This window comes from Zea mays, chromosome 1 (genome assembly GCF_902167145.1).
Source record: "Zea mays cultivar B73 chromosome 1, Zm-B73-REFERENCE-NAM-5.0, whole genome shotgun sequence".
In the NCBI taxonomy this organism is placed as follows: Eukaryota; Viridiplantae; Streptophyta; class Magnoliopsida; order Poales; family Poaceae; genus Zea; species Zea mays.
Window position 1 is genome coordinate 50,581,155 of NC_050096.1, and position 14,467 is coordinate 50,595,621.

The 14,467-nt window shown below is 44.4% G+C and overlaps 2 protein-coding genes across 2 annotated transcripts in view; both read left to right on the forward strand.

The window, feature by feature from the left end:
• Positions 1 to 14,467, forward strand: part of LOC118471883 (protein SUPPRESSOR OF QUENCHING 1, chloroplastic-like) — a 90,429-nt gene that overhangs the window by 52,811 nt on the left and 23,151 nt on the right. Inside the window, exons 14-23 of the mRNA NM_001395056.1 lie at positions 1,130 to 1,225; positions 3,626 to 3,748; positions 7,973 to 8,170; positions 8,302 to 8,403; positions 8,701 to 8,765; positions 10,118 to 10,211; positions 11,561 to 11,718; positions 12,199 to 12,248; positions 12,324 to 12,445; positions 12,538 to 12,645. Of these exons, the coding sequence (NP_001381985.1) occupies positions 1,130 to 1,225; positions 3,626 to 3,748; positions 7,973 to 8,170; positions 8,302 to 8,403; positions 8,701 to 8,765; positions 10,118 to 10,211; positions 11,561 to 11,718; positions 12,199 to 12,248; positions 12,324 to 12,445; positions 12,538 to 12,645 (1,116 nt within the window). The remainder of the gene's footprint in view (positions 1 to 1,129; positions 1,226 to 3,625; positions 3,749 to 7,972; positions 8,171 to 8,301; positions 8,404 to 8,700; positions 8,766 to 10,117; positions 10,212 to 11,560; positions 11,719 to 12,198; positions 12,249 to 12,323; positions 12,446 to 12,537; positions 12,646 to 14,467) is intronic.
• Positions 3,888 to 7,384, forward strand: LOC118473617 (uncharacterized). The gene has a single exon (XM_035963576.1). It carries the CDS (start codon positions 4,662 to 4,664, stop codon positions 7,170 to 7,172), a length of 2,511 nt encoding a protein of 836 aa, XP_035819469.1. The 5' UTR covers positions 3,888 to 4,661; the 3' UTR covers positions 7,173 to 7,384.

A 14,467-nucleotide genomic window follows, 5' to 3' on the forward strand; every position in this document is an offset into this window, starting at 1 on the left:
GACAGACTTCAGAGGAGAGGGTTACACTACCGGCGAGTTGCCCTCTATGTGATCAGGAGCAGGAAACAATCCAGCATATCCTTTGCAACTGCAGTTTTTCTAGGGATTTTTGGCATCTCATTCTGTCGTCCATCGGGCTTGGTAACTTCACTCCTATTGCTGCGGAACAGTCCTTTGCTGCGTGGTGGGAGAGGGTATCTAAAAGAGTCCATAGGTGCAAGAGGAGGGGTTTCAATAGTGTCATTATCCTTGGAGCTTGTGCTTGTGGCTCTCTCGTAATAGGGCTGTCTTTGATGGAGTGAGCCCTTCCATTAATTTGACAAAGAGGTTGTTTCTAGATGAGTTGATTAGTTGGAGTAAGGCGGGAGCAAAGCATTTAGACAGTTTGGGAATTATTGTCGCTTTATATAGGGTCTCGTAGGGCCCGTCAGGCTTCCCCCTAGTGGGGAAGGCTTGAGGGTTTGGTCTTGGTGTTGTAATTCGGTCCACTTTGGACCTTTTCTTTTCTTAATATAATGATGCACAGCTCTCCTGCGCTTTCGAGAAAAAAAAGCCTCCAAGCCACCAGAATCACTAATGAATTGAAACCTTTCCTTTGTTCATTACTCAATTGGGTCTCAGATTGTCTCCACCATTCCTGAAACACTGCCACTTCCAATCCTGGACTCAGATTTTGCAGCCTCACCTTGGACAATACCTGAAACCATAGCTCTCTAGCAAAAACACGAGATAGAAGAATGTGTTGCACAGTTTCCTCGTGCTGGTCACAAAGTGGACATTTCTCCCAGACCTCTTCTGGCTAATCTATCAGCTGTCCAGTATCTATTGAGGGTGGCATTGCATTCTTATTCAGTACTATCAAAAATTCAACTAATGAAGTTGGCAGTAAATCTTTTCCGAAATGCAGCTAGCTTTATCTTAATTTTGCCAGTTCTACAATTAATAGCTTAACCATGTTTTTGTTTGAAAATGGGACAAATATGTTTGTATATCCTATGATGGCTGCATTATAATTCAAATGCAACACGCTCTTTATCTATCCACGTGTCTGAATATGGCTGTGTGTCCTATCCATGTATCTGAATATGGCCGCGTTGGATATTCACATATGTGTTGCTTTATCCTGCAGTTCACTGTTGTTGGTGTGCACTCTGCCAAATTCGATAATGAAAAGGACCTTGAAGCTATACGTAATGCTGTTCTGCGCTACAACATTACTCACCCGGTAAGACAACAATATACCTTCTGAAATGTTCAAATACAATCCTTCTAGAAATTTGCATAAACCTTCTTTGCTTAGGTACATGCTTGATTTTTCCCCTTGCACGTTGACATGTTAGGGCTTATTTGAGAGCAAGGGGATTGAAAGGGCTAAAATCTCCTTACTATTTAATTTTGCAGGGGTTTGTGAAAGGGTCTCTAGCTGAGTTGGTTAGGTGGTCTGAGTAGCACTTCTCATGTCCTGAGTTCGACTTCCCGTGGGAGCGAATTTCAGACTGTGGTTAAAAAAATCTCCTCATTTGTCCCACACCAAAGCACAGGTCTAAGGTTCGATTCCGGTCGCGGTCATGTTCTCACATGGGCTGGTCGCGACCGTGTTCTCATACGGGCTACGGTGGCGCTGTGTATGGGTGAGGTAGGGTTCGGGGGTTTTCTCGACCTGCATGAGAAGGTCTTCTTCTTAATATAATGCCGGGGCTATCTTACCCTTGCAGGTCGAGTTTTTTATTTAATTTTAAATAGTAAGGGGACTTTAGCCCTTCAATCCCTTTCTAACCAAACAAGCCTTAACATGTAGTATTACCAACTATCATTTTCCATGCCTGAAGAAGTGAAGGTATCTGTCAACTGCTTTTGCATTGACACTCTGCATATGCAAATTTTGCAAAAGGATATACCCCAATTGTGGTCGGTGCCGGTAGGACACGATCCCCTCTCTTTGCTTGCTGGACAATAAGACCATATCCAACAGTTCACCCATATGGTTACCTAAAATACTGTTTCATACTGTTTTTTGCATTGTAGACTACACTGTTCACAGAGTGGAGTTTGAATATGGGTATGAGGATGAGTAAGACTATCTCCAGCAGTTTACCTATCCTCATATCTATATTCAATTTTCACTCTGCGAATAATGTAGTCTATAGTACAAAAAACAGTGTTTTGGGTGAACTATGGGTAAACTGTTGCACGGCCTAAGATGCTGAAGATGGTCTAATAAGATATGGTTATTTGCTCTGTGCATCACTTCGATTAATAAAATATATATAAATCCAGGAGGAAAGATGGGAGAAACATTGTAAAAGGCCTCTTTTGCCCCTGAAATGTGGGATCCACCTATCATTGCCACGAAGAAAGACAATGATATGATATGCCACCAAGAAAGACTGAACTCAATGATAGGATATGGCAGTGCTCCTGCCAAGTTTTGTTTTTAAAAAGAAAGACATTCATTCAAAAAATAAAATAAAAAGGACTGAACTCCAACCAATCAATATGCATCAGGCACGTTCCCTCCCCTGCAAGCTTCCACTAGCGTGTGGATAAGATCCGCAGTGGTGATCGGCAACGTGCCCTCGTCCAGGCGCCTTGCCCTCTTGCTCGCCAGTAGATGGACCAATTCAGGCGTTGCTGGGTTATTATAATTCTATGTGGATTGAAGTGTATTGAAATGGATTGGGATGGATTTTGACTTGTTATGGATTTAAACCGACTCAATACCATCCAATCCACATGGATTAGTGTTGAAACAAACTCTCCAAGGAAGCTCGATGCAATCAATCAGGGCAGACAATACATAACGGGGGTTAATAGATGTTCAGATTGCATCACCACTCTTACGAGTTGAGACCGAGAAAGCACTCAGCCATCCAAATGGTGCGATCCGCTGCCATCCTCATTCGCATGTCCTTCCAGGCTCCCAAAATGCGAACATAGCCTGGGGCCTATTAGCGTCAGGCCGTCAGCTTGGTTGGAGGTGGAGCACTATACCGCGCTGACCATCTCCACCGTAGGCCTGTAGATAATTGGCAGTGTTAAGACTTCGGGCTTTGGAGCATGCACGGTCCCGTTACCAGAATATGAGCGATCTATCAAAGCATAGAACCTTCTCAAGAAAAAAGTATCAAAGCATAGGAAGTCTTAAGAAAAAGAAACAAATTTGCTGAAGTCAGTATGTGTTAAATTTGAACTGCACCTTTTTTACGAGATTACAAGTTCTTCAAAAAAGACCTCACTTCCAAAACGTTTTTTTTACCGTTGTTGAACATCGTATGGATGTTACTCAAACAACCTAAAATATGAATATCTCATAGGTACTGGACCAATAGAAAACACATCATTAGACTATCTCCAGCAGCTCTCCTATTTAATCTTCTATATTATCTTTTATTTGAAACTTCACTTTGTAAACAACACTCTCTATACTGAAAAACATGTCATATGCATGATCTGCTGGAGATGAGATCGTCTTATGATGTATCGATTATGATCGGCGAATTCATTGTTTATTGCTTCCTTTCTTTCTTTTTGTTCTTCATTCTTGACTCACTTGAGATGTCTAAAGGTTGTGAATGCTTCCTTTCTCCTTAGCTTTTGAGTTTTGACACACTTGAGATGTTTGAAGGTTGTAAATGATGGTGACATGTACTTGTGGAGAGAACTGGGGGTGAACTCTTGGCCTACATTTGTTCTTATTGGACCCAACGGAAAGGTTCTAGCACAGATATCAGGTGAAGGTCATAGAAAGGTATTACACATTTCTCTTGAAAATGCAACTGTGGTGTACACTTTGTTACTTTTGCATCCTTCGATCTTGCAAACAATAGTTTTTGGAATTCATTTTTAAACAAAGAGAGTATGCGCACTATTCTCTCCCGATTTATTTCAAAGACGGGAAGGACCCCCCCTTCTGGACTGGTGCCGGTTGACGGCCATGACCAGGCGTCCTTGTGGGCTGTGGCTGTACACCTTGTCCATGGTGGACGAGAGTTCCGCCAGGATCCTGTCGACGGCAGCCTTGAAGCGGAGAGCGGACGCGAGCGGCGGTGAGAGCGGAGGGAGGATCGATAATCTAGTAGTGCTACAAAGTTCCTTAACAAAACACGACCACGAAACTACCACTCCTATACAAGGGATGGCCTGTAGATCCGTTATATCAAGACTTGAGCTTGGTTGCTCGAGCGAATAGCTTTTGAATGGACATGAAGCGTTCAAACTCTTTTAACAAAACGAAGATTTTTTTTCTGAAATTATTTCTTTTCCGAGAATACTGCAGAGAAAACAAAATTTCTTTTATTGCTTCGAATGATCAATCTTTTTTTTTGGAAAGAAGGACCAATCAAATGATAATCATGCTCGTAACATAATAGCAGAGAGTAGGAGTGACAAAATAGCAATTTTCCCTGATAATTTGGACCCTGCAACCTCCCCTATCCACAGCTCACACTCAGAGTCACAGTCACCAACAAACTGCCAGCGCACCACCAACAAACCCTAATTATTCCATTCCCCACCGGCGACCGCATCTAGCGGTCCAGTGTAGCCCAAGCGGCAGCCGGCAGGCGCCCAGCAGCAGCATTGCAGGTTGCAGCAAAGCGAGCGAGAGTGAGACAGAGCTCACAAGCCTAACACCCTCTCTCCTTCACCTCCCACATGCGCTGATGCGCCGCAAGAAGCACTTGGACCGGGGTGGCGGCGGACGCGGCGGTGGCACGGAGCTCTTCATCTGCTTCACCTCCCGGCCCTCCGCCGCCTCCGCCGCTCCTGTCGCCGGCGGCAGCGCGCAGTCTTCCCTCCGCCCCTCCAGCTCCTCCAAGCTCCTCAGCCCCGGCCGCGGTAGTGCCAGCGCAAGCGGAGCTGAGACAGTGCCGGCCCCCCCTCTGCACCCCTCACTCAGCCGCCGCCTCCGCAACAGCGGCAGCCTCAAGGGCGGCCAGTCCCCAATGTTCCCGTCCGGGTCCACCGGCGGTGGCCGCCGCAGCCGGGGTGGATTCGAACCTGCCGAGCCGTCCTCTCCCAAGGTCACCTGCATCGGCCAAGTCCGCGTCAAGGGCGGTAAGCGCAAGCCCAAGCACACCTCAGCCGCCACTCTGCACTCCTGCTCCAGACGCGGCGGAGTCGGGAGCGCAGAGGTCAGCTTTCGCCGCGCCGGCGACGACCGGGACGGACCCCAGAGCAAGAACCAGGGCTGGGTGTACCAGATCCCGGTCAACATCTGCGAGGCACTCAAGACATTTGGCTCCTGCGGTGGCCGCTCGCTCTGCTCGCCGTCTCGGCATGGCGGAGCCGGCGAGCGGGGCGCACTCCCCACCGATGCAAACTGTGGCAAGAAGCGGCGGCAGGGCGCTCCTGCTGGGGGTAGCTGGCTGTGCGGTGCTGCCGTGGCGAGGTGCCTTCTGGCGATCCAGGAGGAGGACGACGACGAGGTCGGCAACGGCAAGGGAGCTGCAGTTGTGCCGGCAGAAGAGATGAGGACATCGGAAGTGGGGCTCGTCATGGAAGGGTGGGATGTCGAGGAGGAGAAGGCTGTGATGATGGGGGATGTGGAGGTGGAGAAGAAAGATGAGATCTTGGTAGTGGGGAAGGAAGAAGAGGGGAGAGTAAGTGTCTGCATCCCCCCGAGGAATGCACTGCTGCTAATGCGCTGCCGGTCAGACCCAGTTCGCATGGCTGCTCTTGCCACCCGCTTCTGGGGGTCTCCAGCTGCAGCTACCGTGGAGCAGGTGGACAATGAGGTGGCTGGGTGCCTCAACGACAATGAGGAAGAAGAAGAAAAGGAAGAGGAGGCTGAGGCTGAGCCACTGGAGTGCAAAGATGGAGCTCGCTGTTCAGCTGTTTCTGTCAAAGACTTGAAATGTGAAGAGTGTGGTTCTGATGAAAATGATGGCGCTGAAGCAGGGGAGATAAATCAAGAAAAGGCAGAAGCTGAAGAGAGTTCTAAATGTGGAGATCTAGTGGAAGAAAAGGAGGGTGCATCATGCAGAGTAGGGGTGGAGGAAGCACAAATTGTTCGGAAAGATGCCGAGTTGGAGGTTCCTTTGGGAGAAGTTACAGAGATGGAAAACCAAGGGCCGGACATGGTGGAGTTGGTGGTCAGTGAGGAAGAAGTTCCAGGACATGAGAAAGTTGACGAAGAGATGATGGGGAGGAGATCAATCAACAGCTATTCTCCCTCGGCAACTCTGAAAGAGGACCGCACCAAATTGCGACGGTTGAGTAGCAGGATGTGTGTTAGCACTAGTAGCAGGGCCTCATCATCCAGTGATAGGGTTGGCAGGCGACACAGCTTCTCAGCTGAGATGGAGGCACGGCGGTCTAGCTTCTCGAGCTTGAAGGATTCAAGGAGAGCTAGTTTCTCCATTGATAGAGATGGCCGGAGGTGGAGCTTCTCAATTGAACAGGAGCATCTTGTTGCGCAGCCTAAGGTGCTGATGGCATCCAGAAAGGGGAAGAAGACGTCTTCTGAGGCAGAGTCAGAAAAGGATTGTGATGTTGTTGCTCCAAACAGTGCAGAGGAAGGTCAAGAATCCTATGACGATGGAAAGGAAGAAGACACTACTGAGAATGTAGCGGAAGAAGGAAAAACAAAGTCTGCGGAAGCGAACCAGGAAGTAGAGAAAGTAGAAACTAGAGCAGAAGAGTGTGAAGGTGGGACAGTACCAGTGATACATAGGAGGAAGAAGAGTGGTGAGTTACCAGATTGCCTCCTGTTGATGATGTATGAGCCGAAGCTCTCCATGGAGGTCTCCAAGGAGACATGGGTCTGCAGCACCGATTTCGTCCATTGGAAGTCTTACCAGGGCAAGAATAACCGCAATCACTGGCAACAGAAGGCTTCTGCTGCTGGAACAGTGGAGACTAAGGAAAAGGAGAATGCTGAAGGCACCACCATTGCGAATGATGTACAAGAGAGCAAAGATCCATCAACGGTGAACTCAGCTGTGCCCATGCCATGTCCAGTTGTCCAGAAGACACCACCACTCAAACCAGCTACCACAGAACAGAAGCTGAAGCTGGAGTTGCCGCCAGTTACCAATGCGGCAGCCTATGCTCCATTTGTTCTGAAAAGGTGCAAGTCAGAGCCGATGCGATCATCGGCGCGTTTGGCACCCGATGCTTGCTTCTGGAAGGACCGCCATCGGCCGCTGAATGCGGCTGGAGTTGGGTTCTGATCCGTGCCAGACAGCTGCTGGAATGTGACATTTAGTTAGGTAGTGAGTGAGTTTGCGAGCCTGTTGTGTAATAGTAGCGAGTGGTTCTTTGACTGTGCTTTGTGCTGTTATGTGATGTGTGGACACCACCAAATAATGGCATGCTGTTAAGTTACTATATGGGAGAGGTTCTTTGATCCTGCTTTGTGCTGTTATGTGATGCTTACCATCTAGACACATGCATCCACATGACGGAGCCCCAGAATCTTGTCCAATATCTGGCTCTGGATAACATCTGTTTAAATATGCTTAAATTGGTAAATTATTGCTGGTGGTTGCTAATGCCACAGCTTACCCGATCCACTTCCCTTCACAGTGTTTGTCCAACTATGTTATATGCATAGCTGAAGGAGGTAAAGATGTGTAATATTTAATGGAGTTGTGCCATGCTTAAGCTTGGTATTTGATATATTTCAACCACCCTGCAGCTTTCACTTGGTAATTTCAGCAGTATAACATGCAAGTTGCAAAACTGAAGGGGCTGAGTTTCCTGAAACTGTAGTTCCCAGTAAATTGCACATAAACTAAAAAATCGTAATTGTAGCTGAAAAAAACTTCATATTTTCCATGTCCCATAAAATCATTTCCAAGACCTGTACATTAACTATTTTCTCTACTTAATCTAATGGTTGTGCTCCTGCCCCCCTCACCTAGGAAAAGAAGAGAACTTGAGTAACTCATCTGGCCTTGTTTCATCGTAGTTATTCTCTTTATGTTGATAGTTAATGTCAGCAAAGTCTATTTATTCATTCCCTTTTCAGGATCTGGATGAAGTAATTGGTGCAGCACTGGAATTTTATGAAGAGAAGAAACTATTACAAAATGACCCCCTTCCCTTGGCATTGGAAAAAGACAAGGATAGTCGTTTACTAACTTCGCCTCTCAAATTTCCTGGGAAACTTGCTGTTGATGTGCAAAACAATCGATTATTCATATCAGACAGTAATCATAATCGAATTGTGCGTATCTTTGTTCTTATTCTTTTAGGTTTCTACCACTATGGCACATCAGTTAGACTCATTTGCTTATCATAGAAAATTTGATTTTGTTTCTTTTTACTATAAAGCCTTATTTGTCTCTTCTTGTTAAGGTGGTGACCAACTTGGAAGGGCAGTTCATATACCAAGTTGGGAGTTCTGAGGAAGGATTGCTTGATGGCCCATTTGATGCTGCCCTATTTAACCGCCCTCAAGTGAGGAAACAACTATGATTGCCGTATAAATTATAATAGATATCACTCTTACAGAAACATGTTATGATCACTTGAAGTTTGAGATAACTTGGCTATAGTAGTCATCCATACACAATTGCTGCTGCATTGAATGGAGTGCGTTGTCATGTCCTAAGTCAGCATGCTCTGAAGTTTCGAACTGATGCTCTTTTTCCTAGGCCTATCTTTTTTAGGACAAAATTATTTAATCTCTTTGATCTGAACTTTATTTTGTCATGCATGTAATGCCATACAACTATTCCTTGCCACCTATTGCAGGGTATTGCTTACAATTCAAAAAGGAATATCTTATACGTTGCAGACACTGAGAACCACGCTCTGCGGTAAGTACCTCCGCTGAATTCAATTGGATAGTTCAATTTCTGTTAACTTGTAAAATGACTTACTAGTGACCCAGGCCGTTGTGCTGTTTGATTCACACTCACTACTCTTTATGCAATCGTTAGTTATATTCATATTCAAACTTGTTTTCCTTGTCACTTGTGCCGTCCACAGTTTTACCAGTGTACCGGAACCAACATAAAACTAAAAAGACACCCAGGAAAGTGGTACCTGGGCTTAGGAGTAGGGAGTTTTATGGAGCAGGCTACGTGGCTAGGTTGAGTACTTGGGATGTATCTGGTGTCCTGTTCTCATACATAAGGGTATGTACAGCCCTGAATCTTTGGATCGGTTTTCCAAATACAAGAGACAGTTAAGAGACTTGTACGATACAACCTTGAGTCTCTAGATCATAAATATAGTCAAGACATAGTTTGTATAGAGAGTCGTATAGAGACGAGCTCTTCGCGAAGAGCCCTTCTCTTGATTTTTTTCCACTTAGTCCCCTAGAGACTCCTTATTTAATTGGGTTGCACGTGCCCTAAAGTAATTTTGCTATTTTCATTGGTGAGCTGATCTTTGAGACTGTTTGGATGTGTATGCAAAGTTTCATAAAACTACTACAAACATGAGTATACATACAACCATATAGTTTTTCTATGTATACTTAAAAAAACTAATCCTAACAAACTATTTTCTCACCTACCCTCCCCCTCCACTGCAACAGTTTTAGGTAGTGACCTCATTAATTTTGGCTACAAGACTTCTTAATGCAACTATTAAACTTGATTTTTTTTCTCGAACGCGCAGGAGAGCTGCCCGTCATTATATTAAGAAGAAAAGAGGTCTAACATAGACCGAATACATGATACCATCTTCAAACCAGAGGATGGAAATGGAAAATAAATAAACCCTTAAACTTGATTTTTCACATTAGAAATCTATATATTTTCTATTTTTAAGTCCAAACAAAGTAATAAAGGTAATCAAATCAAGAGCTCTCAGTTATCTATGAGTTGATTGTTTGCCTGTATAGAGCTTTCTTCTTAAAGTTCTTGATTATTATCAAGTTCTCAAACTCCTTTCTTCACTTCATGTTGCCTGATGATGTCAGAAGTCCCTACATTTAATTTCTCACGGATCATGTATGTATAATTTCATAAACAAACGAAAGAAGTGCATAAAACTTCAAAAAAATTGCCTTTAGGGTAGAACTTTTGTTCAGCCATGGTGTTTCTTTGATCTTTTTTTTTTTCAATCAGTTATTCCTTTAATATTTTGATTAGCATAGTTTAAGTATGCGCTCACATCTGTTTTGTGTTTTCCTTCTCTGAATGCCTTCTTTTCCTTTTAGAGAAATTAATTTTGTGGACGAGACTGTGAGAACACTAGCTGGAAATGGGACGAAAGGATCTGATTACAGAGGAGGAGGACAAGGAACAAACCAGGCAGGCTCTGACATTTTTTCCCTAGCTACTCTGGAATCATCATACCAGAAACAAAAGACTTCTGCATACAACTTCTATAAGCTACATAGATTGTTCCTAACACTGTTTTGGTTCACCCTCAAGTGGCATTTGTGGCTGTTAGAGGAACATGAAATTTTGTTGGAAACTAGCTGCAAGTATCAATAGCTTGTCTTGACTGCAAGGAGCATAGTCCAGCAACCAGCCTATTAGATTTGATATTTGAACATGATATATCAGATAAGTATAGCCACAATATTGCTGATCTGTATAAAGACATGATTTCTGCTCATATTATCAATGAAACCCTCTTGTGGTCGAGGTTATCCACAAACACATGCAAATACTCTGGTAGTCTGGTACTAGTAGTTAGAGATGCCTTATATGGTCAATATCCATGATTCATTGACTTATTTGTTTACAACATACATAACCCTTTACAAATTCGAATAACCTGTGTGTAGGATGTCAACCGTATAACTTATGTTCTGTAACATACTTTACGTTGAATAAATTTAGATGTATTTTATCAACTGCAATGCACCCTACACTTGTTTCCAACCAAATAGATATACTTAGATGGCATCATGCTGCATCAACTGACTCCATATCATGAGAAGTTGGGATAGTTAACTAGAGAGTGACGTTCATTCTAGCAATCTGTCTTTGTTGGGGGGCTCCGAACTGAAGACATTTTATTAGATAAATCTGTCCGCCCTCCCTTGGAGGCTCTGGACTAAGATTCCTAATTCTGCTTACCCTCTCCTCCTCTATGCGGCTTATATAGTCCTGCCGCCTAATACATCTAACCAATCTCCTATATTTAAGCTAATCTCCCTAACCCTTAACAGCTGGTACACCCCCATTTAGCCAGCTGTTGGGATATCTTTGGGTGCCTATGCTTAGTATGCTAATACGTACGGCCCATGAGCCATGAAAAGCATCAATAACAGTCTTCAAAACTATTTATACTTTAAACTATAAATTCAAGTTCTTAATTTATCATAACATTGTAAAAGTACATTATGGTTTTCTAGCCACAACACACAAGGAATATGTATCAGGTTCAATTCATCAACCAACACCATACCACACCATCTTATATTTAGATGAAATAAGAGGCAAATGACCATGCATGCAAGAAAGGGAATATGTTTGGGGGGGGGGGGTGAGTCAGCATTTATCTGAAAACTGAGGTGGTCAATGACTATGTAATTCAGTATTGCTTCACCTGTATGTCTGGATTAGTGGATTAATTCAGCACCCTTGGCTTTATCATATCATTGTTTATGGTAGATGGAACAACAATTGACTGGAAAGTGTTCATGCAGGTCCTAAATTCACCATGGGATGTATGCTACGATCCCGCAGAGGAGGCCGTGTATATTGCAATGGCTGGGCAACACCAGATCTGGAAGCACAATTTACATGATGGAATAACCAAAGTTATTAGCGGTGATGGCTATGAGAGGAATCTGAATGGCTCAAGGTAACAGATTCTGGCATTATCTGTCAGGAAAGTTCTAAATGTGCTGTTTTAATTGGTCTTACAGCGCAGTAATATGTTTATGAAGATGGTTAATGACGGTTTCTATCTGATGAGTGGCTAATGATATTTTTGGCGATATTTCCTTGTGATAAATACATATGTTTAAACCGCTTTATTTTATCCGACAAGTAGCAAATCCTGTATGGATCTTGGAGCTGGAGCTGTTCCAAACAGTGTAACAGGCCCTATTTTACAGCTTGAAGCCATGTTTATTTTTTTCCTTTTTATGCTAATTTCTGTGAAAGTTGAAGTAGAATAACCATTCCAGATCTTGGCGTACAGGCTTGCTTCTTATATGATCAGCCTAAGACTTTTCTTCCTTTAATGTGTTCATTTGTCTCCTGCACATCCTTGCACTTGATTTGGTTAATACTTTGAAGTTTTGAATTTATTTTCTGAAAAATTAAATTTATGTTGCAGCGCCACCAGCACATCGTTTGCACAGCCTTCTGGGATTTCATTAGCTTTTGGTATTCATTGCTGACTCTTTTTTTGCCGTTCTGTTTCTGATCTGATGGCACTGAGTATAGGAATTTTTATAACAGAAATGCATGAGTTACTTGTTGCTGATAGTGAAAGTAGTTCCATTCGAGTTGTTAATCTGAAGACAGGAGGCTCAAGATTGCTGGCTGGAGGAGATCCAGTATTTCCAGAAAATTTGTTTAGGGTATTTCTCTCTTGATACAATTGATGTTCTGTTAACTTATTTGATGCTAATCTGTCTGAGCATTTTTAAGTCAGATACTTTTGTCTCTTCAGTTTGGAGATTATGACGGGACTGGCTCAGATGTGCTACTTCAACATCCCTTGGGTGTTGTTTATGCCAATGACAATCAAGTATATATAGCTGATTCCTACAACCATAAGGTAGTAACCTTATTTTGACACCCATCAAGTGTAAGATGTGTATAGCTAAGTTGTCCTAGCACAGAGTCTGGTGCCATACATGTTCCCTTTATCCTCTTCTACTGACATGGTACAAAGCATGGTTCCTTAATCTTTGTTCTCCTCGGCCTCTAGTTCTTGCTAGTCGTCTCTTTGAGACTATATTTAGATTATGAATGTGTGTTATGGGCCTAGCCAAATATTTAGATTATAGCTGCGTGTTATGGGCCTAGCCCAGCCCATGAGGCTTGTTAGTCCTATTAGGGTTAGGGAGTATATATATATTGTAACCCCTACTTGTGAATGAATATTCTAAAACCTTCTAACATGGTATCAAAGTGCCTTCAACCCTAGCGTCGCTGTCCTCCCTGTGGGAAACCCTAATCAGGGTTGGGAGTGTATTAAATAGACCAAGTAGTTGGGCCAAGCCCATTACACAGGAGTAGTTAAGTAATTACAAGAGGATTCAAGCCAAAACCCTAAACGGGATTCTAACACCCCCTGCAATCTCAACTCTATCCTATACACATGTTGAGACTAGATCGAAACTCGGTGAATACACTCGACGGCAGCCCCTTGGTGAAGATGTCTGCGAACTGCGACATGGTCGGGATGCTGAGAACGCGAACATCGTCGGCGACGACACGCTCGCGGACGAAGTGAAGGTCGATCTCCACGTGCTTCGTGCGTTGATGCTGCACGGGATTGGTGGAGAGGTAGACCGCGCCGACATTGTCGCAGTAGACAAGGATTGAGCGCTCGAGGAGGCTGTGGAGCCCCTGGAGAAGCTGGCGTAGCCAGGAGGCCTCGGCTATGCTGTTGGCCACAGCGCGCTACTCGTCCTCAGCGCTGGAGTGCGAGACGACGAGCTGCCACTTTGCGGCCCAGGAAACGAGGTTGGCGCCTGGGAACATGACATAACCGGAAGTGGACCCGCACGTGTTGGGGTAGCCAGCCTAGTCAGTGTCAGTGTAGACCACGAACTCCGACGTTGGGGAGGGTCGAAAGAGTAGGCCGTTGTAGTCCACTTCGGGGTGTTGGGTGAAGCCCCGAAGGACCCAACGGGCCTTATAGCAGTCGAGCGAGCTATCCGAGGTCAGCTTGTGACGAAAAATCCACTTGTTGGTAACCACATTGGTCCCTGGATGCAATGTGGGAAACCCTAACCCTAATCATGGTTGTGAGTGTATTAAATAGACAAAGTAGTGGGCCAAGCCCATTACACAGGGGTAGTCAGGAATTACAAGAGGACTTTTTTTTCTCGAACACGCAGGAGAGCTGCGCGTCAATATATTAAGAAGAAAAGGGGAAAAAGACCCCGAACAGACAGTACAACACACACACAAACACACACACACACCGAACCCCACCTAGCCAGAAACAACATCTGGAGCAGGGGCAGGGACAACGTTTGTCAGCTGACAGACACCCCAACACTAAAACAGAGAAAAACTAAACCACCCGACTTTGAGCTAGGAGGTAAGAAAAACCCTTAGCCCCAGCCAAAGACCACAAGAAAGCTTCCTCCCTGGTCAGCCGAACGGCCACCACCAAGTTTGGATGGGAACCATTGAAGACAACACCATTTCTATGCTTCCACAACATCCAAGCGCCTAAAGCGACCAAGGAGTCAAAGCCCTTCTTACTCAGTCCACCCAACCGAGCACTATTGAAACACCACCGATGATCAAAATCATCTATATCCTGTCCTGGAAGGAAGTCCTGCAAACCAAAAGGCCTGAGCAACTCAAACCAGAAATGACGCGCAAAGGAGCAGCCCACCAGCAGATGGTTGATAGTCTCA

What these genes read in the sequence shown, in the direction of transcription:
- LOC118473617 (XM_035963576.1), top strand. Translation starts at nt 4,662, where the DNA reads ATGCGCCGCAAGAAGCACTTGGACCGGGGTGGCGGCGGACGCGGCGGT.